Source organism: Anas acuta, chromosome 6 (assembly GCF_963932015.1).
Source record: "Anas acuta chromosome 6, bAnaAcu1.1, whole genome shotgun sequence".
In the NCBI taxonomy this organism is placed as follows: domain Eukaryota; kingdom Metazoa; phylum Chordata; class Aves; order Anseriformes; family Anatidae; genus Anas; species Anas acuta.
In genome coordinates, this window is record NC_088984.1 from 27,783,424 (window position 1) to 27,810,226 (window position 26,803).

General features: G+C 43.6%; 2 protein-coding genes across 6 annotated transcripts in view; one reads left to right on the forward strand and one right to left on the reverse strand.

The window, feature by feature from the left end:
• The window catches only part of CDK15 (cyclin dependent kinase 15), a 33,856-nt gene extending 12,454 nt beyond the window's left edge, over positions 1-21,402 (reverse strand). Inside the window, 9 exon segments of the mRNA XM_068686044.1 lie at positions 3,013-3,076; positions 5,317-5,410; positions 11,887-12,007; positions 12,574-12,697; positions 14,823-14,885; positions 15,641-15,735; positions 19,998-20,077; positions 20,709-20,839; positions 20,956-21,402. Coding sequence (XP_068542145.1) covers positions 3,013-3,076; positions 5,317-5,410; positions 11,887-12,007; positions 12,574-12,697; positions 14,823-14,885; positions 15,641-15,735; positions 19,998-20,077; positions 20,709-20,839; positions 20,956-21,102 — 919 coding nt within the window. The 5' untranslated portion in view covers positions 21,103-21,402.
• ALS2 (alsin Rho guanine nucleotide exchange factor ALS2) overlaps positions 1-26,803 on the forward strand; it is a 115,369-nt gene that overhangs the window by 55,725 nt on the left and 32,841 nt on the right. For 2 of the 5 annotated variants that reach the window (XM_068686008.1, XM_068686012.1), the window contains exons 1-2: positions 21,531-21,688; positions 25,281-25,370. In XM_068686008.1, the coding sequence (XP_068542109.1) occupies positions 25,351-25,370 (20 nt within the window). In that variant the 5' untranslated portion in view covers positions 21,531-21,688; positions 25,281-25,350. The other 3 variants (XM_068686010.1, XM_068686009.1, XM_068686011.1) reach the window with 3 other exon arrangements.

The window sequence follows — 26,803 nt, forward strand, 5'->3', positions numbered from 1 at the left end:
CCTTCGCCTTCTGCAGGAACCAGTCCTGAAGCCAAGGTGGGGGGAACACTGTGGTTTCAGGCTCCATCTCCCTCTTGGAGAGCGAGTGGCAGATCACAGGCTTCAGGGTTGGCCAAGGAAATGTTGCTCACCCATCTTCCCTGTTGACCTGGGTTCAGGCACAGGCTGAGATTTCGGCAAACTGTAGCAATGGACATGAGGCCCATTTCTGAACTTCTTTGTGCAAGAAGGCACAGGGGCATAGGGTGGACAAGCATTGCCTTGCACTTCCTTTGCCAGTTGCCCGTAGAGGGGGCAGGGGAGCTGCCCTTCCTGCAGCTGTGCCTGGCTCGAAGACCCCAGGCTGTATCTCCTCTGCAGGGTTTGCAGCAGGATGTGCTTCAGCCCACAGCAGTGACAGGAAAACATCTAAAGGTTTCCAGTTTTCGTTTGAAAGATTCCTACTAACCCACCTGGCCCAGGAACCCTTCCAGTAACAACCTCAGTCTGGGGCTGAGCCTACACTGCTGAATCCAGTGGGAGTTTTGCCATCAACTTCAATGAGAATAGGATCACACCTCAGAGCTTTGTTTTGCGCGTGTTCGTGCTTTGCCTCAGGCAGGAACCTGTTTGTTTGTTTGCTGCCTGCGCTCGCTGTGAACATCAGTAGGACTAGCTAAAAGCATTCAAGCCATCAGATTTGGGGAAGCCTCCAAAGTTTGTTTGCTTATCTGAACTGTCCCAGGCACTCAGATTTGCACAACTGGGCTGGAAAGAACCGAAGAAAAGAACTGGAAAGAGCTGGAAAGAACTGGGCTGGAAAGAGCGAAGGCTTTCTCAGGCAGGCTGCAGAGTTTCACCTGGTGAGCGTGTCCTGGGGGGGACAGTTAGCACTTGTGCTTCAGGGAAGCAGGGGAAGTTCTCTGAGCATGTGAATGGCAAATAGCTTCAAAGAGACTGGTTTGCCTTCTTACTGGCAACCCTGTCAAAAACTGACTTGATTGAGTTGTTGACGAGGGCAAACAGTCTACCTGTATGTGAATAGTCTTATCCTAGCCAGACTGTTCTTTATATCCCAGGTTTGAGCCAAGTGCTTGGTTTCACTGTATGACTAGAGAAGCTCGGAGCCCCTTCGGTAGGCTCTGAGGAGGGGAAAGGGATGCTGGCTCTCCAGCTGGCAAGGTATTGCCCCAAACACCGGCTCAGGACCCCTCTTCCATGTTACTGGTAGCACGGAAGGATGCTTCCCCAGGAGGGTGTCCTCTAACTCCTCTAATTTCTGTCTGTGCCAGCCACAAAAGGCACCAGCATCGCAGGATCACAGCACAGGTTAGTTCTGCCCCACTGCAGTCCATTAGGGAATCTTTCTATCCACTCTGATAACAATTCAGATTTGAAAACTGCTAATAATGACTTCACGTGTCTTCACAGGAGCCATTTCCATGCTGCCTAGGTGCCTGTCTTCTCCCTCCCAGCCCTGCCACTGGCACCATCCCAAGCCGCAGATAGCACTGCTACTCAGACAAAACAGTGCAAAGCAGAGGGCAGTTGTGGACATTCAGCTATTCTGTGCTGTCTGTACCAGTTTCTCCATTAGTTTACGGTTTAATGCTTGCATTTTTCAATTGTACCTGCATATAGCATCAGGATACCTAATTGGCTTCACTAGAGTTTTTGGCCTTGTATGCACAGATGACTGACGTCAAAAGCTTCTTTGTGAGCAATTTGTCCCACACATAAGCATTTCTTTCCTCCCAGACTACCTTTCACAACTTGTAGAGTACCCAACCAAGCCTTCATCAAGTCAGAGAAGAAAGTGCTTCCTCCAGCTGTCTGCTCTGTGCTTGCTCCCTGTCCAAATTAAACTTGCTGAGGACAGCGACACATTCCCATTTCACGCTGGTTTGATTAATGTGTCTCAGCTAATTGTGTGAAAGATTCCGGCCCTTTCGACTGTGAGACCAGGTTATTGTTCAGCCAATCGCGGCTACCATGTGAAAATGGGGGCTGTTTAGTGTTCATGCACCAGAATCAAAGGAGGGGCATCTTGGACTGGGTCACAGAGCAACACCCACTTCTTTGAAAAGATGTTACTATGCTCTACTAAACCTGTAAACCTCTTGCTCAAAGCACGTCTTCTCCCTCCTCCTCCCCCCCCCCCCCCCCCCCCCCCGTTCTCTTTTTTCCCTTCCAGAGAGCCAGACTCCCCCCACCACTCTGTTAGGGTACAAGCGAGAGAGAATGGCTAGACTGCAGATGGGTGGATTTCACATTCTAGGGTTTTTAATATTTCACTTTTATATTTCTCTTAGAGAATGATCCTGCTGAGAGGCTGAGAATCAGTGCTCATCATTTCCCCCTCACTGACACTTGAATATATTTTCCCAAGAGAAAACATTAAACAAAAAGAGAGAGAAAGAGAAAAAGGGAAAGAGAGAGGGGGAGAGGGAGAGTGACTGAGCTAGCTTTTCAAAGCATACTTCTCAACCTGCCCACATCAAAATAAGAGACAACTGGCCCTTTGAAGTCCAGGACACAGACTTCTCTACCAGCCCATGTGGAAATAAAAGAAGCCAGCTTTATAAATCACACAGATTTCTCACCTTGCCCACATCAAAATCGGGGACAGTGACCTTTAAAACTGAGGCTTAAAGGCCCCCAAACCAATCTCCATGAAAATAAGGAGAGTTCAGATAAACTATGTCCCCTGGTACCTGTCAGCTTTTCTAGTGCAGAACAGGAGACATTGGTCCTTCGCACTGAGGAGTGGAGACTAACTGTATTGTTAGCACTTGGGACAATGAAATCCTCCAGCAGCCTAACGTATCTCAGTGAGGCAGCTTTGCCACACGTGTACTTTTGCTTGTATCTCGGGCCGTTGGTCCTAAAGCAACACTAACTACTGTTAAGTAGTTTAAGGGATTTAGTAGCTCTGAAACATCGCTTTTTGATAATATGAATTAGTGACCCCCAAATTGTTAAGTGGTTAGTGGCTCAGAGAAAAAGCTGGTGTTCTTGTGAGGTAAGTCCTACCTGGCTTGTAGTTGGGGAGCTTGGAAAGTCCTGGCCAGATGTTCTCAGTTGGGACCCCCAATACCTGTGCAAAACAGGAAGGAGAGTGAGACGAGCAGTGGCCTGTCTGCCGGTACGCTGCATCAGTGCGGAGGTGGAAGAGTTGGTCTCACCAGAGAGCCAGTGGCCTTTCCTGTGAACCAGCACAGATTCCCCCTGCCCTAGCTGGTACTAGATCTATCTCTGCACATAAATGACAGTGATATTTTAGCACTCGATGTTACAGCAGAAAGGGTCCTGCTGAGATGTAATGTTGTTGCTGCTGAGAACATCATTGAAGGTGTGTCTAGCTTCACTGCCAGGTGTCACTCACACATGTTCACCAGCCAGGGGTCACACTGTGCAATCCCTTTCACTGCTGGAAGTGTCTTCCTGTGCCAGCACTGCACTGGGGACTTACTCTGCCCACTTGCACTGGTACCAGCCAATATTTTCTGGCAACCCGGGCTGTGAGCTGTGATAGAAACTCCTCTAAGTGAGGGGTAACACAGGCAGGAATGAGCAGTCAGGGACAGAGGGGAGGATGGAGACCACTTGAGGTGGTGCTTGCCTCTAGGAGAAGTGTTGGTGAAATCACAGTTAGACAGTCTTGATAATTCAACAGGATGAACATACTTCACAGCAGGGGGATTTTCCAGCGAGATGTCTATATGGTGTTTGAACCAACAGTCCTGTGTGGGGATAAGCCCGCCGGATGACATAAAGTCATGCACATAATTGCAAATGGTCTCTAAATCAGTGCATGGTGCCTCTATTATTAGTACATGAAAGGAGCTGACTATTAGAAAACAGTGGGAATCCCCATTCTGAACCTCACGCTCGGCAAAATATCTCAAGCTAGGCATCGAAAGCCTCTAAGGAGCTTTGAAATTTTGGCCTAACACAGAGCCTCATTCCAGGCTGTATAATAACATAAAACCTTCTGTGAAAGGCACTAATTATTTCATGGCTTTTAAAGCTTCCTCATGATTTTTAAATAAGTTTTTGCCTTCAATAGCACAAATCCTATTAATCACGGTATCAGTTATAATACCAGAGAAATGACGATAGGGCTATAACCCTCTAACTGGAAAACCACAGGAAATGTATCTAGAGATTTCAGTCATACGTGGAAGGATAGCCTTCATTCACACTGCAAAACTGGGCCCTGCCCTGGTTTTGAACTGTGTTAATTGGCCAAGTATGGATGTTTTTTTTTTCCTTGGTAATTCTTTTTTCCCCCACTTTCTATGAAAGAGTAATTCAGCATTTATTTAAAAGGGCTGAACTCAAGTCTAATAACGGGGTTTACTTACCTGTATTTTTAACACATTCTAGGTAAAAGCGGAGAGGAAAACCCAATCTGGCAGAAGCGTTTCTGAGTAAAGGGATTAAGAAGGAAAAACTTGATTTGCACAGACTTGAGGCTATAAAGTCCTCTCTCACCACTTCCCTAGTTCCAGCTTTCTGTACTTTATCCTTTGAAAACCCATGTTTGGGAAACAGCCTATGCAGAAGAGTAAATCCCTGGGAGAAGTGAAAGGGCAGATACCTGCAGCAACATCCAGTGGGAACCTCTGGGTTGACCTTTCTGAAGAATCAGTAACGGAGCCAGCAGTGAGCAGTCGTGAACATACAGGATCCACCAGTGCCGGTAACTGCCTCAATTTTACCAAGCAGCACTGAGGGCGTAGCTCTATGTTTCTGCTTCCCCAGCAGGAAATACAGCTTAAGAGGATCCTGAATACCTCTGCTCTTTTTCACTGCTGCCTTTATAAAGTAATTTATCACACTTCCCATTATGCCAAAGCGTTCTCTAGGGCTGCACTATAAACTGGATGAGACAAAATGTTCCAAGTTAATATAACAAAGGACCTGCAAAAAACCTTGGGACCCTGCCATTTTCAAGACAGTTTGTGAGCAGTATTAGAGCTTCTTTGTGAGATTATGGTGTGCTGTATCCTACAATAAGTAAAAGATTTAACGAGAAGGAACAGAATTTGCAGTACCTGCACACCTTTTATGCCTGCTTCAATTTGATGTCACTTTAATTGGCTTTAAATTTTTGATAAGATGACAAACATCAAAGGAAAGTCATTTGATTTACTCCAGTGTCTGTAAGAAAGTTGCCAAATATAAAATGGGTTACAAAGTCTGCTATGAACCTGGCAGATTGGACCAAATTATTCTGCTATTCACAGGACCTATGCTCAGGACTTCAAAATTAAGTAGGGAGCTGGAGCAATATGTTCTTTTCTCTCCCATTTCAGGATATATTGTACTCACCTCCCAGATCTTCTCCAGCTGTTCAGGAGTACCAGAAGTTCCTGCAAATACTGGCTGACCCTGGATCATTTCAACAAAAATACAGCCTGCGCTCCTGCAAGAAACCCAAGGTATTAACTCATGCACATACATCATATATACAATATGAATCTGGGGTGGGCAGGGGAGAGGTAACAATTGTTGGAATGGAAATGTAGAAATCCTGATCTGTAAATTCATAAATCCTGATCTAAGTTGTAAATCCTATATGTTTGGTAGCTCATGTTTGAAAAGTACGAGCCTGATGTGTAGGTATTGCCTACATTCTTTTCATCCAGTGTGTGTGTGCGTAGGAAGCAAGGCAGGACGTGGAGTGTCTGAATACATGTAAATAAATAAAGGTTCCATTGAAGGCCACTTCAGCCGTACACACTGAAACACTTGACCTAAAAACCCAGCAAGTAAAATAGGATGGGAGGAGACTGGAGATTCATCACATTCACATCCCTCCAGGATAAATATTTTAGAATAGCAGAGAGCAGTCAAAGTTCCGTATGAGTTCTGGTCCCATCTGCTTTTTCTCACCAGCACTGCCTACTAAAAAGAACAACACCCTTCACCAGCAAAAGAAGGCAGGTGGTATCCTTGGAAGAGAAACCCACTAAGTGGTGTCTTTTTTCCAGCAGCAAACAGTTTGTTTCAGGTCTCTTTCAGCCTATCCTGTTACAAACCCACCTAAAAACAGATAGTCAGGGCAGAAGTCTGTGGAATAGTAGATTGTTTTCGGTGAGAAAAAGGTGCAGAATTGGAGTGATAACAACATGAAAAATAAATGGGAAACTATAAGACATTATATGGGCTCGAAGAATAGACTTAGAAAGAACACAAAGGCAGTAGGTGCTAGAATGATTTCCCTTCAGAAGCAATTGGCTCTTCACTGGAAAATAGAAGGCAAGAATTCATAGCATAAAGACTTCAGTGGCAAAAGCTAGTCAAAGTAATCCCATTTTTATGACATCTCCTGATCTGCATTTGTGCCAGAATAACAACAACAAAAAATAGAGCTGCAAAAACTGCTTAATTTTACTAAGGTGGATTAGTTCTGCTGGAAATAATGATGAGATAGTTGTGGACAGGGTAGACATCTATTTGCAACTATTTCCATCTCTTATTGTATGGTATAAAACTCTGCTCATTTACTTTTTCTTTTTTTCATCCAAGTATTTTCTAGCTTTCTAGCCTTTTCATTAAGCCCCATCCCAACTATTCAAATTTAAGTCTCAGTCTTCTTCTGTGATACCAGATATGAGTCCCTTAAGTTTAAATGTTGAAAACCCAGCTTTGTCTAACAGTCTCCAAAAGTATTCTCACTTGCTGAGCCACAACCAGTAATCTTTTCTGGTCATCTGTTACTCCTTACACCTTGTTTTTGCAATGCTGTAGATGCTTTTCACACCTGGCTGTGGTCAGTTGAATGCCTGACATGCAACTCGTCTGCGGAATTAATTTTGGTCATCCTCATACATCAGGTGATGCCAGGCCTGTTTGCAGATCCATATCTAATGCTGTTTTCACAAACATCTCTGCTGCAGTTACCCTTAACTTCCTGTACCCTTACTTTGGGTCTTGTGAGTTTAGCTCCTTATTTGTTAAATGTGCTCTCACACGGTCCAGGCTTATCATGAAACTTAACCCACAGCTTTTACGACGCAGATTTTTGTGTTTCGTACTACTACCACATCACTAGCAGTTGTTTGTGAGCCCACAGATTGACTTTACTGAGACCAGTGTCATACCAACCCTCTGTTTTCACAGCTGTTTTATGTGTCCAAATGGCTCGCCCTATTTTGCAACCACAGGGGCTGCTGCAATCCACTGATCACATTGCACAAGTTTAACCGCATATGGTCAATGCAATTTAGGTACTCAATTTGTACTGAGAAGAGAATCAACTCCACATGTTTTTGGAGCAAATGATCATGACTTTTACACAGAGTTTGGGTTCTGATATCATAGCTAGAAATGACCATTAGACTGGCAACAGCAGAAACTTTGTATGGACTCACTGTAGCACCCAGATGAGAGAAATACCACTAGATCTTTTGCAGAGGTTCCTCCTGATGAACAGCGCTGTCTGTGCTGTTTTGTAAATTGAATTTAAGACCCTGAGGACCTGGGGACTAGAGGCTTACACAGTACTAAGGAAAAGAGCTTCTAATGATGAGTGCTCTGTAAGTGTGGTCTTCATGACCTAAAATGCTCTTAAGCAAAGGTCTAAGCCAACAGAATTCATGGCTGGCAGAAAACCAGATCTGCTGTGGCTTCCATTATTGCTGAGAAGGCATAAAATCCAGACAGAGCAATAAATGGAAATATTGAAGGTTTTTTCTCCCCCCCACCTTTTTTTTTCATAATTTTTTCTAGATTTTAGCTCGAATTTGCTAATAATTACCCAAGAGCAAATAGCTCAGAAATTCAAATCTAATAAAACAGTCTTTTTGCTAATGGGCAAGCTGTTGGTTTGAGGAGAGGAACAACTTTTGGGTTGTTACCAATTTCCCTTCTGATAGAGCTCTCTTTTATTTTCCTAGTTTATTCCAGTTATCTCTGGATGCCTTTAAGCCTCAGTGTCTCTAATGAAGACAAAACTATCAGAGCAACCACAACTGCTGGAAAGGAAGGACTTTTTGTTTCCTGTAGTGAGACTCAGCTAACCAGCTGCCTTTAATGCTTGCTTGATACTGAATCGATTTGTCAGTGGCAATTATAACTGTTTATATCTTTGTGTGCTTCCAGGCTGAAATATGCTTTTTTTCTTACAAAAAGGCCAGAAGTAGCTGGAACAACTGAAGTATGGGAACCCACCTTAGTTTCTCAGGTAGCTTTTTCTATCTTTTAAAGTAGGACTTTGAAAACAAGGCCTCCTTGATGCTAGTCATCGTATTACCCTTTCTGTAGAGGCCTCAACTTTCCATCTGAGATATGGGATTTACAGGTAGTGCCCTGGCAGCATTATAATGATCCTTCTCTTAATAAAAATGATTGAAATAAAACCCTTTACTTTTAAATATTTCTAAAGATTTAGACCTAGGTCAGAACTGGTGTTTTGTTTTCCCCTCTTCCTCCTTACTATCTGATGTAAGGCTTTTTGAAGTGTGTCAGTCCCATACAGCTGCCCAGGGAAGAGTTGGGGCAGAGGAAGGTGTGCGTTGTTCTGTGCAGACAAGTTAGGTGGGCAAACAGCAAATTCTGTCAGGAGGAGGAAATCCAGAGGAGCCCTCCACTCCCTGCTCTGTGGCTGTTCAGTGGTCACATGTATCTCCTCACGCTTGCTGTATCCTTAGACTGGTGTAGCTTCATGGATTGGTTCCCAACACTGAGAGAGGAAAACAGAAGTGCAGTGCTAGTGCTGGTGTCTCTTGCAGTGGTGTCAGGCAGAAGAACCCTGATGAGATCAGTAGTTACACCAGTGCAAATAAGATCAGGGATGTGGTACCTCCTGAAGTAGTGTTGTTTTTTTTTTTTTTTTTTTTTTTTTTCTTTTTTTTTTCTTTTTTTTTCTTCTTAAATTTAGCAGATTTGATACCATCTAGCATGAAAAAAGCGACAGACAGTGGTACCATCTGTAGTCCCTCACAGTGTCTTTCAGGAAGGGGCCTAGACATGATGTTGCAGCATGTGCCAGATATGCATGTGAAGCAAGACACTGACTGCTGAAGTATGAGGAGAGGTATAACTGGTTATAGGGATATTTAGTTCCAGTGAGCGTAAACAGGGCTGGTTTAGACAGCCCTGTCACATCAGCCTGCAATCCCTGGGGCAGGTTTGGACACTGCACTTATTCCTCATGTTCCAGTGCTGCATTGCACAGCAGAGAAACACCTTCATCAGTATTAAGATTTAAGGTATCTCTGTGGCATCCCAGAGATCCCTCTCCACAGTTTCTCTGGCATTGCAAGATAGCAATTTGACATTTAGCCAGATGTATATCTGTCCTCTTGCTCCTTACAGAACAATTCTATACACTGGAGCCCCTGGTCTAAGTCTCCCAGTTTGGCATAGCAGGGCAGTGCGAACTAGACTGGGGAGAAGGCTGTAATGGTCCTGGCTGATCTGTGTTAAATGGCTGCACAGGAACTCTTATTCTAGTGATTCTACCTGTGGAGATTCCTGTGTCTCTCATAGAAGATACTACACAAGGAAAGCTTGTCTGAAGAAGTGGTGACTGCAGGTACTCGTGATGTTAGAAGCTTCTGAAAACTAGCGCTGCACATGCATAAAGCCTTTGGTGTTTAGGAAAAAAAAAATCTCCCTGATATGCAGCGTAATCTCCCTGAAACATTGTTAGTCTCCCTGAAATCCCTTAATTGAATCTTCTAAAGTCTTGAAGAGATAGCGAGGGAGAAAGAGGGGGAATAAAAAGATACAGAGAGATTAAAGCAGCTTTTCTAGTTAGTCCAAGAGCTGGTGAGTCTCCTTCTGTATCTCTTTCTTCATCTATTCAAGGCCTCATTCACTTCCCATGTGCCTCCCACTGACAGTATTGCTGCTCAAGCGCACTATGCATGAATTGCCATAATGTTTTATTTTGTTATAATTGGTTTCTTTAAACCAAGGCTTTAACACCCACTGCCTCATGCCATTACCAAGGGCATTCTGACCTGCCTTCATGTAAATTGCAGTATCCAAAAGAAATAGTTTTTTTTTCTTCTTTCTTCCCAACAGACAAGTAACATCTGTGTGAATTCACATTATTTCCTAATAGACAAAAATTGAAGTTAAATGCAGTGTACATCAAGATAATAAATGACTCTTGTTAGAGGAAGTTACTGAATAGAGCTCACTGAAGTACTCTATTCTCTCAGCATGATATCTTTCTGTAGGGCAAACACTTTGAATGTTGTTATTATAAGGAGGCGTTATAACAAAGGTGCCTATAGTGTGAATGTAGTTCAGTGGGACTGAGAGTACTGTGCTGTTGGAGCTGGTCAGAGTGCTGGATGGGATCTTTGTACACCAGCCCTCTGTTGCTATTCACTACACACCAGGGCAGGGTTCTGTAGTGGGGTTGCTGGTTTTGCACAGGCAGAAATGCTGGGCTTTATCTGTACAGCCGGGGCTTTGAACAGGGCTCAGCTTTCAAGGAAAAAAATCCAGGTTACTACCAGCATCTACCTAATGCATAACTCTCCAATCTGTTAGGCAGACATCTTCCTCAAACAGAGCAGACGTTCCTGAGAGACTGTCTGGAGGGTAGAGGTAGCAACTAGTGCAAGGGAGATGACAGGACTGTTTAGACTGGCTTAGCAGCTGGAAACCATTAGAATTTAGCAAGGTTTTCCTCCTGAGCAATTATATTAACATCAGCCCTAGGGAAGTGAACAAACTAAAATCCCTTGTTTCCCTGAACTGCCCTACAGACCTAGGCCATCACAGTGTCCGATAAGTCACAGATCTCTGGCAGGAAATACTTGTTGGAAGACCTGGAGCTTTGCTGTTTGTAAACTTACCAAACCCTCTTCTTAGACATACTTAAGCCTGCTGCATTCCCACCCTTTCACAGCCTTTGACTCTGCATAGCAGTTAATAAAAGTCCTGGTGTGCAAGGCACAGGCAGAGAATTAACTGGTCTGAAGAAAGCGTAAAACAGCAGAGCTATCTACAGATGTAAAATTGCTGGGAATACGGATGCTCTGCTCTGCCCTCATGAAATTCATGCTGTCCATGAGTAAGTCAGGACTGTATTGCTGGGAGTGGGCTCAGATTGGTGAAGAAGTGAGCCAGAAAGCAGGTGAACCCTATGACCCAGCTGCACATCCACACCAGCCCAAAAAGAGTGGTGAGAGCTCTGTGAAACCCTCAGCATGTCCTGCTTTTTACCTGCTGTCAGTGCCCCCCCCCGCCCCCCCCGTTCAGCTGTGCCATTGTGCAGATTGCATCCTACGATTCCCAGACATTTTAAGATTTTGTGATAGAGTTCATAAGACAAGAAGTTTTAACTGAAAACAGGCCTTCTTCTGCATGAAATGCAGAGTGCACCTGAGATGTTCTTAGAGAAGAAAAAGTACCATGGAAGTAATTATAATCTCAGACACCTTTCTATCTCCAGACCTATTCAGAATCCCTTTAATGCCATCTTTAACAAAAGCCTTTAACAATTTAACTAAGGCCAAAGTCATCATTGGTGTAGTTGGGATTGCATCCATCATTTCTTCACAAAGCCATAGCTGTAGAGAGCTACTACTGAGTCAGCCAACCACATATATCCAAAACAATAAGTGCTTTAAGGAAACATGCTATGTTGCAAGACCTGAAAGTGCTCCATAAATGTCACCAAATGAGATGTACACACCTCATAAATATTATCAGATGAGATACATATCACTTCACAGCTGATATGTAGCAACATCATTCCCAAAAACACCTGTGAATCCCACAGTACAAAACTCCCCACTGCTCATACATTTTCTGCTAGCAAGTGTTAATTCCTCTGCTTACAACCGTATCTACTCTAATTCGGTTGATTTCATTTAATTCAGAAAAAGATGATTTTTCCCAGGAGACCCCAGATGCTTTGGCATTGGTCAGTACCAGATATCTAGATCAGAAGAGTAATCTGTAGCTCCAAGCAAAACTTCAGGAGGATGGTACCGGAGTGTCACCACTTCAGAGGAGTATGTCTGACTGGGGATGAACTTGGCACAAGCAAGGCCTGCCAAAATAAAAAATATTGAGTGCTGTGACAGTACAGTCTTTCCACCTGTACAACACATAAATGATAATAATAATTGGAAACAGAACATTATTTTTCTATTGGTCCATTAAACACAGGCAACCCCAACGCAACTTACAAACAATAAAGAAAAAAGCGTCTCAAATAAACCTCTGGGGCACGTCAGATCAAGCATTACACTGTTTTGCAGGGCTTTACCACTTGTGCCTGAAGCAGCCATCCCAAAGCGATGCCAAGAAAACCTTTTTGTTCAGCACACTGTTGTGGACTTAACATGTCACATTATTTTCTTAAGAGAGAGGGGTTGATTCTCAGTTCTCTTGAACCAGTTTTATGTGGCAGTAATTGCTCTGACTTACATGAGGCTACTTCCTGAACCCATCGGTGCAAAGGCAAGAAAGGCTGGACTGACCACAGAAATACTTTCTTGAAGTTCAGTAAGAGGTTATGCTTCTGTGCCTTAATTGGCTGTGGATACAAATCTATATGCACGCTAAAGCTTCAGTCTGAGCAGATATATTAGCAGTATCCAAACTGTGACTCACCAAAGTCAGCTAATTTGAGCTCACCGAGGCAGCTGATGAGCAAGTTCTGGGGTTTCAGATCACGGTGAAGAATGTGTTGTTGGTGGATGTATGCCAGGCCTCGCAAAAGCTGGAACATGAACAGCTAGAAAAAGCCAACAAAAAAATGAAATGATTTTGTGTGAGTGCTGTGATACATTAATTATGAACTTCAGGAGAAGCCCTAGAACAAGGCAGAGACAAAACAATTGAGAAAACAGTAAAAATGCCCCAAATGGGTAGTGTTGGCTGAGAAGTAGAAAACAGTGGTGGGATACGACTGCCCTCAGGCTTTTGGGATGGAATATTTGTCTATGAGGACAGTTCATGAGGACAGCACATTTCCTAAGTGCATCTTTTGGAAATGTAGGATTGTTGACTGCAGGAGGAAACACAGCTTGCTGAAACACAGACCCAGCTTTCAGAACAGAAGATATTCTGACTTCAGTGTTGATAAAGATGTAAAGCTAAGTAGAATGAAGGGTTAAGGAGTTGGAAGTTTTGCCCAGTTGAGCCGATTAACACCAGCAGAGGGAGTTCTGGGGCCACTGCTCACACCAGCACTGCCTCTCCCCACTGTGAGCTTGGACCAGTGAACTGACTCGTTTGACAAATGTGACCTGTTATCCTCAAGCTGGGAGAAAACACAAGGATCTGATTTGAACATGTCCCTGCCCATGGAAGGGGGGTTGGAATTAGATGACCTTTAAGATCCCTTCCAACCCAAACTGTTCTATGGTTCTATGATTCTAACACATAGAGCAGATAGGATCTGATGAATGAATGAAGCAGGCAGGAAAGCAGAAAAACAAGCAAAAAAGAAAGCAAGAAAAAAATGTCTAGCTCCTACCATTATGACACCATAAATAAGCCTTCAGTAGAATAAGTTGGGCAGAAACAAAGTATGAAATTGCATAGTGGTTAGAAAACAAAAGACAGCAGAAGTAAATAGACTTTACCAGAGAAAAGATATTTTTCACCAGAAACTTAACTTGAAGAGGAGGAAAAACAGTGACACCCATAGGTCATTTTTGTACCAGAAAAGTGTCCCTGTAATATTCTGCATACTTGCATCATATTTGATAGGAATCAGAGAATAAAAAGCTAACATCGGCCAAGCAAAAATGAAGCAATCTAGATGACCCCCCCCCCAAAGGAATGGTAAATCGTTTTTTCTGTTTGATTGCTGCTGACAGTGAGGGTTTGAGACAGGAAAGCAGTGCAGCTGGCTAGTGTTTACTCACACAAGTGCCAGTGAGTACATGTTACAGCCATGCACTCCATGTGCTTTACAAGCCTGCCTGGTAGCAGAGTCCTTGAGATACGTGCCAAAACTACGACGCTGCATCTTAGACATATCTGAGCTTTAAGGATGTTTAAAATCTGGGGCCCCGAGAAACTTCATTAGAATTGGTGTTGCTTAACAACTATCTGCAAAAAGATGTGAACAAGGTGGCAACATTTGAAGATGACAGAAGTATTTAGATTAGCCAAGATAAGAAGTGACAGTGAAAAACTTCAGAGAGATCTGACAAAGCCAGATGAATAGGCAGTTTGATAAGGTACAAAGTTATTGTTGACAGCTGTAAGATAAATTAACTGAAGCTACTCAGAAAAAGGACCCAGGCATTCACTGAGGACATCTGCATTGAAACTGTAAGTCAGTATGCAGCAAAAATCCTGAAAGTTAATTAAATGTGAAGATGTGTACAAAGGAGAGTCAGAGACTATTATAACATCAGTCTACCAAGTAATGGTATGTCTTCAGCCATGCTCAGTTCTAGTCAACCTATCCCAAAAAGCTGTAGCAGAAACAAAAGAGATTTAAATGACTGTAAATAGAAAGATAGTTTCATATGAAGAGAGATTGAGATTTAAGAGCTTTTAATTAGGGAGATTAATAATGTATTCTAATGATAAGAGGATACAAAATTTTGTAGAGACAAATCTGCTTGTCACAAGATGTAATTGTCCACAAAAGCTGAATGTGCTCTTGCAAATTCAGGGACGAGAGACTAACTGAAAAAAGTCTTTAGAGACTGAGAGGTAGTCTGTTACCTCTTTATCAAAGGCAACTTCTCTCCAAAGTGTTTGTCATGTATGGATCAAATAGATATTAGTAAGAGCTTAAAAATGTTTTAAGCACTGCAGCAATTTACAGTGATCATGTATAGTGGAAAATAGCATACGTCCTTATGCTTTAAGGGTTACTCATCTTTTAAGGAACTCACCATAACATTCCAAGGATGAAGTCCTCCAGGATGCTGGGCCATGTACTGTGCCAGATCTGTGTGCTAAATAAAAACAGATAAATTGAGGCAGAGCTGTAAGCGTAACATACTTTTACCAAAAGCTCCTCTTCTGTAAGTGGAAAAAATACACAACCGCTCCAAGGATATGTATCACTTTGGTGAAGATCTGATCTGATGCAGTACACAAGGATGTGCCTAAGTGCTGGGTCATGCCAGGGAGCTGGCTGACCTGTTATCTCACTGTAGCAGTTTATGACCTGAAGCTGATAGTAAACAGAGTTCATACTTGTGCCAGAATTAATCATAAAGCTGCAGTAAGAAGAAGGCATATCCCCTGTCTTTTCCTTATAATTTGGTTGATAGCTATTAGCAAAACCAACAAAAGTAGCAAGGATCATGCTCGTTTATTGGCATCTTGCCCATGAGAGAATCGTGCAGCTTGGTCCTGGTGAGCCACATGGGGTCAGTGCCAAATTTGATGCTGATGGGATATGAGCTAGTATCATTATTCCCTGTCTTTGCTTTGTAAATGGAGGTAAATTGTTTCTGTGACCCTAGTAGAGACAAGATGTGGATTCATCTTTGCATACAGTTGTTGCATACACAGAAAGAAAAGAATGAAGTTACATGGCTGGAAAGTAAGAAATTAAGAAGGAAAATCAGTCATTGCATTAAACGATTGCAATTTGTTGCTTTGTAGCTGTCTCACAATGCAGCAAGTTCATGGTGCAGCCACTGGTCTCTTCCCTGTACTTCCCATTACTAGCTTCACAGGAAGCTAGAAAAGAGAAACTCACCATGTACTCAAGAACGAATGTTAGTGTCTCCTTGGCCTGGAAAATGTCATGAAGCAGTACAGTGTTGGCATGTTTCAAATGCTTGAGAAGAGAAGCTGGGGAAACACAAAAGGAAGATCGGCGTCACCACTGCTGCTGGTAGTGGAAGGAGACAGTACATGGAGCAGAAAATAAAAACTTAGGGTAAATATTCCAAACTTCTGTGAGGTGGCAGATACTGGTTCTGGAAGAGCTTCTTAGAGAAGCAAAAATTAGTGCTCTGGGCTTGGCAGGAACACATCCCACCCTCAGAAGTGTGATCTTGACTCTCAGAAATAGCTGTCCTCAGCTGTCACCTTCTCAGCTGAGGAGAAACCATTTCTTCAAGGCAAATGCTGAGAGGCAGGGGCTGAGAAATCCAAGTGCCAGAATGCAGCAGCCCAGGGCCACCACCACTGAGCTTCGCCTTCCTTCTGCCATCCATCTTCTGACCTGCGTCCTTAGCAAGGACCTTAGTCTGGGGAAAGGTGGGTTTCTACCAGCTTCTAGCTTTTTGTGCAGAAATCTGCCCAAAGAAATCCCTGTAGATACTAGGCTGAATTTAGGTCTGTGCTTTGAGAAAACATATCAGTCACTTTCATAGAATCATAAACTGGTTTGGGTTGGAAGGGACCTTAAAGATCATCAAATTCCAACCCCCTGCCATGGGCACGGACACTGCCCACCAGCCCAGGCTGCCCAAAGCCCCATCCAGCCTGGCCTCGAACACCTCCAGGGATGGGGCATCCACAACACCTCTGGGAAACCTGTTCCAGTGCCTCACCACCCTCATAGTAAAGAGTTTCTTCCTAATATCTAATCTAAATTTACCCTCTTTTACTTTAAAGCCATTACCCTTTGTCCTGTCACTACACCCCCTGACAAAGAGTCCCTCCCCAGCTTTCCTGTAGGCCCCCTTTATTTGAAGGCCGCTCAGAGCCTTTTCTTCTATTAGGGCTGAACATCCCCAGCTCTCTCAGCCTGTCTTCATGGGAGAGGTGCTCCAGCCTTCTGATCATCTTTGTGGCCCTCTTCTGGACCTGCTGTAATAGGTCTGTGTCCTTCTTGTGCTGGGGGCCCCAGAGCTGAACGCATGGCTCCAGGTGGGGACTTAGAAGAGCAGAGCAGAGGGGGAGAATCCCCTCCCTAGACCTGCTGGCCACACTGCTTTTGATGCAGCCCAGGATACAGTTGGCTTTCTGGGCTGCAAGTGCACACTGCCGGCAGTGTGCAAGTACACATTTCTCCAGTTTCAAACTCAAAGAACAGAGACGAAGTCACTGACTGACCAGTAACTTGTTGGTATTTACACAGCTTTGCCAGGTTTTGCCTATTGGCCTAACCATCTATCAGCAAAGCCTGAGAGCTGCTCCAGGCTCACCCTTCCTTGCTGATTAAAACCAGTTTGAGGTACTGTCAGACCACACAGTGGTACTCATTTTTCCACATAAGGCATGGGCCGGCAACCTCATTTCTGCTGAATTAGCCAAAGTGCACAATACAGATTTGGGGTTGGCAGTGGGAGGGCAAATGCCTTTTTGTCCTGAATGAAAGCTGCTTTTTGTTTTTCAAGCACTCTGCAAACAATATTTGAAGGGTTTCATGCTGGCAAAGCAAATTTACACTGGATTAGCACTTTGCATCTTGTGACCATAATGATTTCATCTGGTTCTAAAAGCCTTATGGCCAGGTTTACTGTATTAACCAACTGTGGCCTAAGTGTATATATCAGTTCGGAAATTGCTGAGCAGTATGGGATTCCTGATTCAGCACGAGCACTGGAAACAGCACAGAATGTAAATTCGCTCTTGCACACAGCTCTGTGCTGCTGCAGCTAAACCGCTGCTGGTACTTCCACTAGTCCATTCAGCTACCGCTAATATTTCTTCGGGGCACTGCAGTATGAATCCTAAATATGCACCTCTGCATATTTCCATGGCATCTAATTGCATATGAACACAATAAAGATACTCTGGCTGTATCCCAGAGCCTATCTGCCATGGAAAGGGACTGCTAACCTGCCTCTGTGGTACCTTGAAAATCCCTTATGACCAGACTGAGCTGTTGCTCCAGAGGAGCAGTACAGAGGATCCACAGAAAAATGGAGAATTCAGCCCCGTGCCTGAATCAGGCCCCTGGGAACTTCTCCTCACTTGGTTGCTTCTACAACCCCCTGCTGGGGTGTCAGGTGCTACAGCTAGAACTGAGCTTTAAACGCATTTCGGCTCTGTGGGGCTTCCTGGGGTGAAGCGGCTCTTTGTCAGTGGCGCGCCATTCCTCCAGGGTAGCAGAGAATGCTCCACATGAATAAATCTTGTGCTTTGTTTGCACTACTGACTTACATTGTAAATTTGAGGTGTCAGATGCTGCAAAGCTCAGTAGTACACAAAAGATCTATTTAAAGTAGACCCTTCAAGGGATCACCCTTGTTTTCTCCTATAATGAATGAAGTTAAGGTTCTCAGCCTGTCCAGCAGAGCATGCTAAAGGGGTGCTGATCTTTAGAGCATCGTTACTTCTGTGTAGATAAAGCTTTTAAGGCTTATTTCACTGGTGGGCTGCAAGTGTAAATTCAGAGCAAAACCACCAGAGGAAATGAGTGTATGGGAAACTGTAGCACAAGCCATTCTGTAAAGAGACATTCAGCTACCTCTCTGCTTTCACTCAGAATTGGACTAAGGACTTTGTAAACTTTCTTATCTTGATTACATTGGTATAAACCTGGACAGGGTCCACTGACATCTGTTTTTTCTGAGTTTCACATGGAGTTGACTGGTGTCAGAGCCCCTCTGTGCTAGGGCTGCTCTGAATGCTGGCACATCTGTCCTCTGACACTCCATCTCGGTGACAAAATCTACCCTATTTTTGAACTGCAGTAAGAAGTAGAGAACTAAACTTGCGTGGCCTCCTGCATTTAAAGCTCTCACTAATACCAGACAGCAGAGTGGCTCAAAGGTTGCATATTTCTGTGTAAGAAAGAAACTGGATTATGGTCCTCTTGGGATTGTAGCACAGATGAAAATAGAAGCCTTAATCAAGCAGGCAGTTTGTGAACTTGTGTCTGTAGGGACACATAAATACATTTGACCAAAATCAGGCACTTTAAAAAAAAAAACAAAACATTTCTTAAAGAAATTGAGAAAGCTGCACTTTGCCCAGTGCTCTCTGAAGGTAACCGATAGAAAGCATTTCTCACCAGGCTGAAACAGTAAGTGTTCATAAGCCTTGGTTTTACTGAAAGCGTTTATCTTTAAGCTGGGATGTGTGATGTCCAGGTATCAGCTATGTTTTGCTAACACCAAGCAGAGACCTTAAACACTTCCGGTCTATGGCTGCCCAATGCAAAAACTGCTGTGCTGTTAGTTCCTAGGGGACCTAGCTTGTGGAAGTGCCTGCTTGGCTTTGCAGTTGTAAAGATAATAGCAGTGTAACTGCATCTGGATTTAATCTAGTTCACTTCAGGCTTCACAGATCAGGCCTCTAAGTTGGGAGGACAGTAACTGTGGCTCTGTGCTGACTGAAAGGAGGACAATTCACATCTCTGCAGGGCATGCCCACAGTCTGCGCATCCCTGCCTCTCCACACTAACAACACTGTGCATGTGTTGCAGTTAGGTGTTCAGAGCTGAGCAGAATGAATCTGAGCCTGTTTCAATATTGAACACTGACACAGCAAAAAGGGATTTTTAGAAATGATTTACTCGGCTGAGTGGCCTATGGACTCCTTGTTGATACGCAATGAACATTTCTGTCAGTAGGCAACTCTGGCAGAAGGGCTGAGGTAGGGGCCGGGGCAAGCATAGGAAAAACCGTCTGCTGCCCCTGTGGCTAATGGGACAATGCCCATTCCTCTTTTTTCAATCATGTAGTCTGGGGTGGGGGTTATGCAGTGCATGATAATGACTTCCTCCAGTCCCTCCAGGGATTTCTTGCATCCAGATTCACCAGCCTTTGAGCACTGGAACTGTTCAGGAACTCACTGCAGTGAAGAAGTGTGACTTGAGTGCAGTTACATCTATACAAGCACACAGGGTGAGCACAGCACGTGGCAAGGTTAATGCCAGGGAGGCGAAGTGTGTGACAGAACAGAAGGCGGGTGAGTCCAGCCCTGCTCAGGGCAGTGTATTAATAAAGGTGTAGCCTGTCCCCAGCACCGTCAGTGCTGCAGCACCCAGGGACAACTCTGGAGAGCACATTTGACAAATGTCAGCATTGGTGTCATTTCTATATTTATTTTTATTGCCTGAAATATGGACAAGGAGGGGAGGCTTCTCTGTCCTACACAGCCATAAAGGGTCTTGCTTGCCCTTGGTGTGTTTGACAAGGATCTTGATTTCTTACCTTCCTGAATGGCCGTAAAGGGCACTCCCTCCTCTGCTTGCAGCCTGATAACTTTGAGTGCCACCAACTGGCCATTGATCCTGTCAGGTCAGAGTGAAAGGTCACACAAAGCACCTCAGTGTTTGGCATGATGAAAGTATTAACGACCTCCCAGGGTACTCCACATTCACCCGAGCAAAATTTTTAGGGCTCACTTCCCCCCGAGGCCAAGCTTAGAAAAGCATTGCAACCCCCTTCTCTTGTCTTCTTCAGCAGCAGAATGGGACCAGCCCACCTGGCTGGAGCAGCACCATTCTGCTGACCAGCTATTGCTGGAGTGTGGCTTTGGTCAGTGTTCCCACTCTGCCCTGTCTCAGCTTCTCTGCTCCCATGTAATGGCAACTTGCCCTTGCCCCATTTTTTCCATCATGCAGGAATCCCTCATTCCAAGGAAAACCTTCGCGCTGTCTCAGGTGCAGGCAAACAGTCCCCTGGCACATGGCCGTGCAGCAAAGTGCCCTGGTGGAGCCTCCACTGCTCAAGTGGATGAATTCCCTGAAAAAAGTTGGATGGGGCTTTGCAAATATCGTGGTGAAAGGCAAAGCCAGACATTTGATTTGCCTGTATTTTCCTACAAGTACTCTGAATTGCTCAGCTTCGAGCTCATTCTTACAATTCCCATAACTGGTAAGCAGGGGGAATGGAATAGTGCCACTGGTGGCCCTTGCTCACCTGCTGATCCCCTTGCAAACAGTTGTGCTGGATCCTTCACACAGCTCCTCCAGATGGACATAGGATGTGGCAGCTCCAAACGTAATGCCTTGTCTCTGCTTCACGAAGAAAGTGGCACGTATTTCAGATTGCTGCGCAGAACAAGAAGCTACTGACATGTCATTCAGCAATTAATTGCCTATTCACGGTTGGAATAATGATAGGATGAAATACTTCCTGTCTTTCTTTGGGGATGTCGCACGCTCACCCATTTGAACCTGTCCACAACATCCTCCTCTTGGAAAGGACCAGCACAACCCCCGGCCCTCCACATCCTGCATATTCGACTCTGGAGAGTGTGGAAATGCTGCGGCTGCAGTGAGGGCACAGGAAGGGTTGCTGTGGTTATATCCATCAGCTGGCACAGGAAAAGAAGGCAAACCCTCTCTCTAGCGGACTGTTTATTGATGTGGTTCTTTCCTTTCTCCTTGACTGCCCTGGCTTTGAGCACTTCATTTCCATCTCCCTCCCCATCACTGGTGTATCTCTGTATCTCTGGCTATTTGTTTTTATTTTTTTTAATTTGTTACTCTCTTCCAGCAGCTCCACAACCCGAAGCTGCCAGGCTCGGTGCTGTCTCCTCAGCAGCAAGCCCCAACGCTTCGCGCTGAGGGGCCGCGCCTCGCAGCTCCCGGGGCCGCCCCGCGGCCGCTTCTGTCCCCGCCGGGGACCCGTCGGCGCGGCCCGCCCCCGCCCCGCCCCGCCCCTCCCCTCAGGCACCGCCCACGCCCGTCAGCTGCCGGGCGGCGGGGCGGGGCGGAGCGAGCGCGGCGCCGGGTGAGTGAGGCGGGAGAGGTGGCGGCGGCTGCGCGTGGCGCCCGCCGGGGCGGGAAGGAGCAAAGCGTCGCGCGCTGCTCGCCCTGCAGCGGCTCCGCGCCGCCGTTACCCGCCCGCGGCCTCGTCCCTCAGCGCGGGGCGGCCCGGCCCGGCGGCGGGAACAGGTGCGGGGGGCGGGCGGGCTGCTGGCAGGGCCCCGCGCGGCGCGGGGAGGAGGCGGCCGCGGCCGTTCCTGCGCGGTGACTGGGTGAAAACAGCACGGGCCGGCCCCGCAGCGCCCCGGGGAGGCGGCCGGGCAGGTGCGGGGCGAGGAAGGTGCAGCTGCAGGGCGGAGAGCAGGGAAGGGGGCTGCTTCATAACCTGTGAGCCTCCCGCCTGCTCGGTGGGGCTTAAATTATCAGTGAGGTGGTGGAGCAGGTGTCTCCCAACAGAGGTATTTTAAGCTGGTGCGAAGAGCTTTCTGTGTTGCTCTTTTTTCCTCACTTTTTACTGATAACGTTTTAAGGCCATCACTCGCGCACTGGAACTGGCGTTAAAAAAGCTCTGAGCCCTCATCTGAAGGGGCGATTGCTGTCCTGTAACAGTAAGTTGGGTTGGCTTTGCTCTGAGCAGATTTTAATCGCACAGTGTTAAAAATAGCGATTGTACCTAGTTGGTGGCGACCAAAACTGAAGGGCTTCCTGAGTTGGTAACGTGTCATGTAGAAACCACAGTTAGCACTCGGAAATGGCTGCAGACATACAGGCAAGACCAATATTGACAACTTAGCTGTGAACTAGGAAGCTTGGGGGTAGCAGCGTTCAGAAGCTGTGCAGATAATTTTGTACAATAAACTTGGCCGTCCTGTCAGTGTAAGTTACTGCTGTGTATGGTGCAATGAACTTAGGTATTTGGACACACGTTTTTTAGGAAGTAAACGTGTCAGGAAGTTGTAAAAGTATTTGTAGTTATCTATTAACTGTAGTGGGTAATTGGGCACGTGATGACTATATTTTGGAAAGCAAGGGGCGTACGTGTTGTTTCTGTTCAGCCTTGAATACGAGATTCCGTTTATATCTATGGTGCTTGCTCCTGAGCAGTCAATGTCCAGTGAAGGACACGGTCCCATAGTAATCAGAGTAATGTTTACGCCAGGCCGTTCCCTGCCATAGCAGTAGTTATAATGTGATAGTGTTTGATTTCTGGAGAATTTGAATTAGCAATCTGCTCTGCGAGTGGAAAGTATGACATCAGCGTCACGGTAGTGACCATCTGTTTGTAACACAAATCTGTTTCATAATTTGGCTCTATTTGGAACTCTTTGCAGTTTCGTTCTTGTGGTGTTGAAATTAAAATGTGGAAAGTAAGTGGGTAGGCAGAGCAGTGCAGGTATCATACCAATCTTTCCTACCAAGAGAATAATGTATAGTAGCTGATTGTTTTTATGTGAACGTTAAACGGTGTTACTTAAAAGCTTAGATAATTTTAGTGGAAAAGAAATAATGTATTTGTAAAGCTGCAATATAGTTTATATAAAAGTGTTATTAGGTGAAAGTCAGCTAAGAAAACTGAATGTTTCAGTTGGGAGAAAGTGACTTAGTTTGTAGCTGTGACAAAATGACTTATTTTGTGTTAGCTGAGAAATGGCAATAATATTCTAATGTACTAGGAGTGAATGAAAACGTAGGCTGAACTTGATAATGACTTTTAAATGTCTTAGAAATGCATCGTTAATGGAAAGTACACCGTTTAACTGTTGTTTTCTCTGTTATGCATAAATGCTTAGTAATGCAACCTTAACTGTGAGCTGTTTATGAAGAAAACAAAACATATCGCCACTATCATACTGCTTTCTTCCCTTCCAGTCCACCTGCATTGCAAATCTTGTAATCATTTCACAAATGGGGCCTTGAAGTAAGGTCTTGCAAAACAGCTAATCAGTTGCCTGTCTTAATTCTGTTTTGTTGTAATTGGAAGTTTTGAGAAGTAATATAATAAGTTTTGTGCAGTGCACACTCGCAAGAAGGAAAGAACATCTTTAAGCCCTTAAAAAAATCACTCAATTATTGAAGCCAAGGATTTTAAGACTTATTTCATACTCAGATATGTTGATACTCCAACCTTATCAAAGCTCCCATCTCTTCATCAGATTTATTGATGGGTACTTATATATGAAGCTACAGTTGCTCCCAGAGAATTGCCAGCATCTTCAATAAAATGAATTGTGGAGCTCTGTGTTTTTGAATTGGCTTTAAATATATATACTCTGTATATATAAATCACATGGACCTACTGCACGCAGGAACACATCACAAAACCACAAGTTCTAGAAATGTTTCTGTCTCTTTTGGTGCTTCATCGACACCTCTCTTACTCAAGTGTTGCGTAACAGTTTATCTTTCTAAGACTTCCTTTGTTAATGCTCTAAAAATTGTTTCCTTTTCTTTGAGGAAGAAGGGGAAGAAATACCTGGAAAGTGGTCTTTCTGGTGATAAATGGGACTCTGTTCCTAGAAAGTGCCTGACTTACGCACTTTGCTCTTAAAACAAACAAACAAACAACAACAAAACACTATGATTTAGCATAATATTATTTTATTGTATTAGTTTGATTTATTATAATTATTTCCATGGAATCTTTTATTTTGAAATATATTCTTTGCCAATTCTGAAGCCCAAATCACTCTTTCGGTATTTGGAAACTGAAAACTTTTGCTTTGAGATGTGGCCGTTTGTCTGTAAAGGTCTGTTTGGTACTTTTTTATTCAGAGTAGTTGAGTGAAAGTGTTGTAATTTGTGTCTATACACTTGTCTGTATACAGATTACAGCTTTGCATATAGTGTCTCTTGCAATCAAGACAGAATGTACTTTACATGTGTTTCTTCTCTGTAAGGGGTTCAGGCATTCTGGATATTTTCTTGGAGATGTGTTGCTGTAAAAGGCCATTGTGTTAAATCATTTGTTTTCTATTTTTGTTACAGTAGATATCAGACAGCAACATGGTCTAAAGAATTTGTCTGAAACTTACTTCATTTCAGTAAATATCATCACATATATATGTCAATATTATTAAAAGTTTTAACACTTCATCTAGTAATTCATCTGTAGTGTAACTTTTCTTACAAGATGATAAATTCTTCATGAAGATGGAAAGGTGTGAGGGTGAACTTTCAAAATTCAAAATCTGAAAGAGTAAAAGCATAAATAGAGTAGCTGCTTGTTTTTTTCATGCTGGTTTCTGTGGTATTATCTTTATTGATACTCTGAAGAAATGTTTTGAATTCTTCAAGTGGATTTCTGCATAGGCTTTAATAGAACTGTACTATATTATATACAGTATGTGATCTGATTCAGGATGAAGGCTATGAATTAAGTTCTTAACCATTTGCTCATACAAATGTATTTGCCATTTATAAATTTAACTTGAGCATAGAGTTCTTAAGCTGAAATTAGATAATTTATTCTGCTTTGCTTCTTGAGGGTGTCCTGAAAATTAGAGATGTTAATTTCTGCCTCTGAACTAGGTTTTGTTCAGTCTGTTCTTACAATAGACCTATTGTGAGATGAGTAGGTAGGACAAGTCTGGCTGTTTAGCTTCTGTCTGCCAACTCTGTGAGTGAACTGAACCATTCTTGTGTTGTGGAAGTGCATCGCGATTTTACATGTGGGTTTTACACATGGGATCTAGTGCTTTTCTTCTTGTTTTGTGGGGTTGTGTTTTTGTTTTTTAAGGTTAACTGTATTTGCAGTTAAATAGCTGGTTTGTTTGTTTTACAGTTTGTGGAGATTGTATTGTTCCTTTTGAAAGAGGAATGATTTGGTGGTAATGGAGTGCTGCCACTGACAGATGGACTCACAGGAAAGAAGGTGAGTGAGCAGCTAGGTGAAGCCACAGAGGCTCCCAGCAGTGTGCCAGCTAATGATCACCCTGTAAAACTATTAAGTGGTGTCAACATACTCTTTATAAAGAGTATAAGATATATACTTATAAGTATAACTTATAAGTTGCAACTTAAGCTGAAGGAGAGAAGATTAGTTTAGCTTGACTTTCAGTGTTTCTGGAACACTCAACTTACTAGAACAACAACTTGTTTTATCAATTGATTATTGAAACGTGTAGATGAATAGTCATGGCTGGAAACATAAAAGTAACGTTCTGTGGTGAATAGTAAAATCATACCTGTTGTCTGTATGTGTGAATTTTGCTTTCGGATTAATAGTCATGCAATAGACTACTCTTTTGCTCCTGGTTTTTTTTTTTATGTTAAGAGACGTGATGGGTTCGGTGGTTTGGGATGGCAAATGGGTATCTTGTAATAAGGCTTGGTATATAAATGTGCATAATTGGTGTACACTGGTCTCTGAAGAGTTTTTAAATGGATAAAAGCCAAAGTATCAGGCTGTAAGCTAAATTTAATGCACAGTATGTTGATGAAAGCTTTATACTATGTTATTTGGATTACATTACTTCACTGAATCTTAGATGAGTTCTTGACTGTCACCTTCTTTTTCCACACAAGGAAAAAAAAAAGAACAAGAATTCCATCTTTTGCTAGTTATTATCATTTTAAATATTTCAGCACCAGGTTATGTGAAGGTATTCAGCCTATGCACTGCAATGAGCAAAACTTAATTGAAAAAAATCAATAGTCTGCATGAGTAGTGCCTTATGGCCTTTGAATGTGCTACTTCTGTGTTATACACAATGAGACCTGTCAGAGTAGCTTTTTCTGGCTTTGCTTCAGTAATGGAATGCATTTGTTGTTTTGTGCCCTTTCTTATAGGCAAACACAGCTATTCCATCAAAGCTCTTTCACTACCTTTTATATTTAACTTCAGCTATATGTAAAGCTGCAAAAGCTGATTTATGTAGGTAATAAATGACTGCTGCCAAATAAAGAGGTAATCCTATTTTTTCCCTGCAGGGTGTGTAAGAATCTGTTCTGTATAAAACTGGAAATGAATTTGAAGAAAACTCTTTAAACATCAGTATAGAGTTTCAAGTTAAATTAAAATGACTTTTCTTTATACCAAGGGACTCCGCAAATTATTAGAACTATGCTTGTCAAATACCAGAGAATTTCTTTCTGCTGAATGACAGAAGTTGTTTACCGAGCATTCAGACCAGAGCTTGTCAAGTGTTAAAGCACCTTCGGATAGCTGCAGTCACTCCTGGGAGGCCAGATACTTTCATAGAGTTTCAGGATTTTCTTTTTTTTTTTTTTTCTCCTCCCTCCCCTTTGGTTCAATTGATTTGAATGACTGGCTCATTTAAATCTGAGAAATTCACTTAAAGAGCA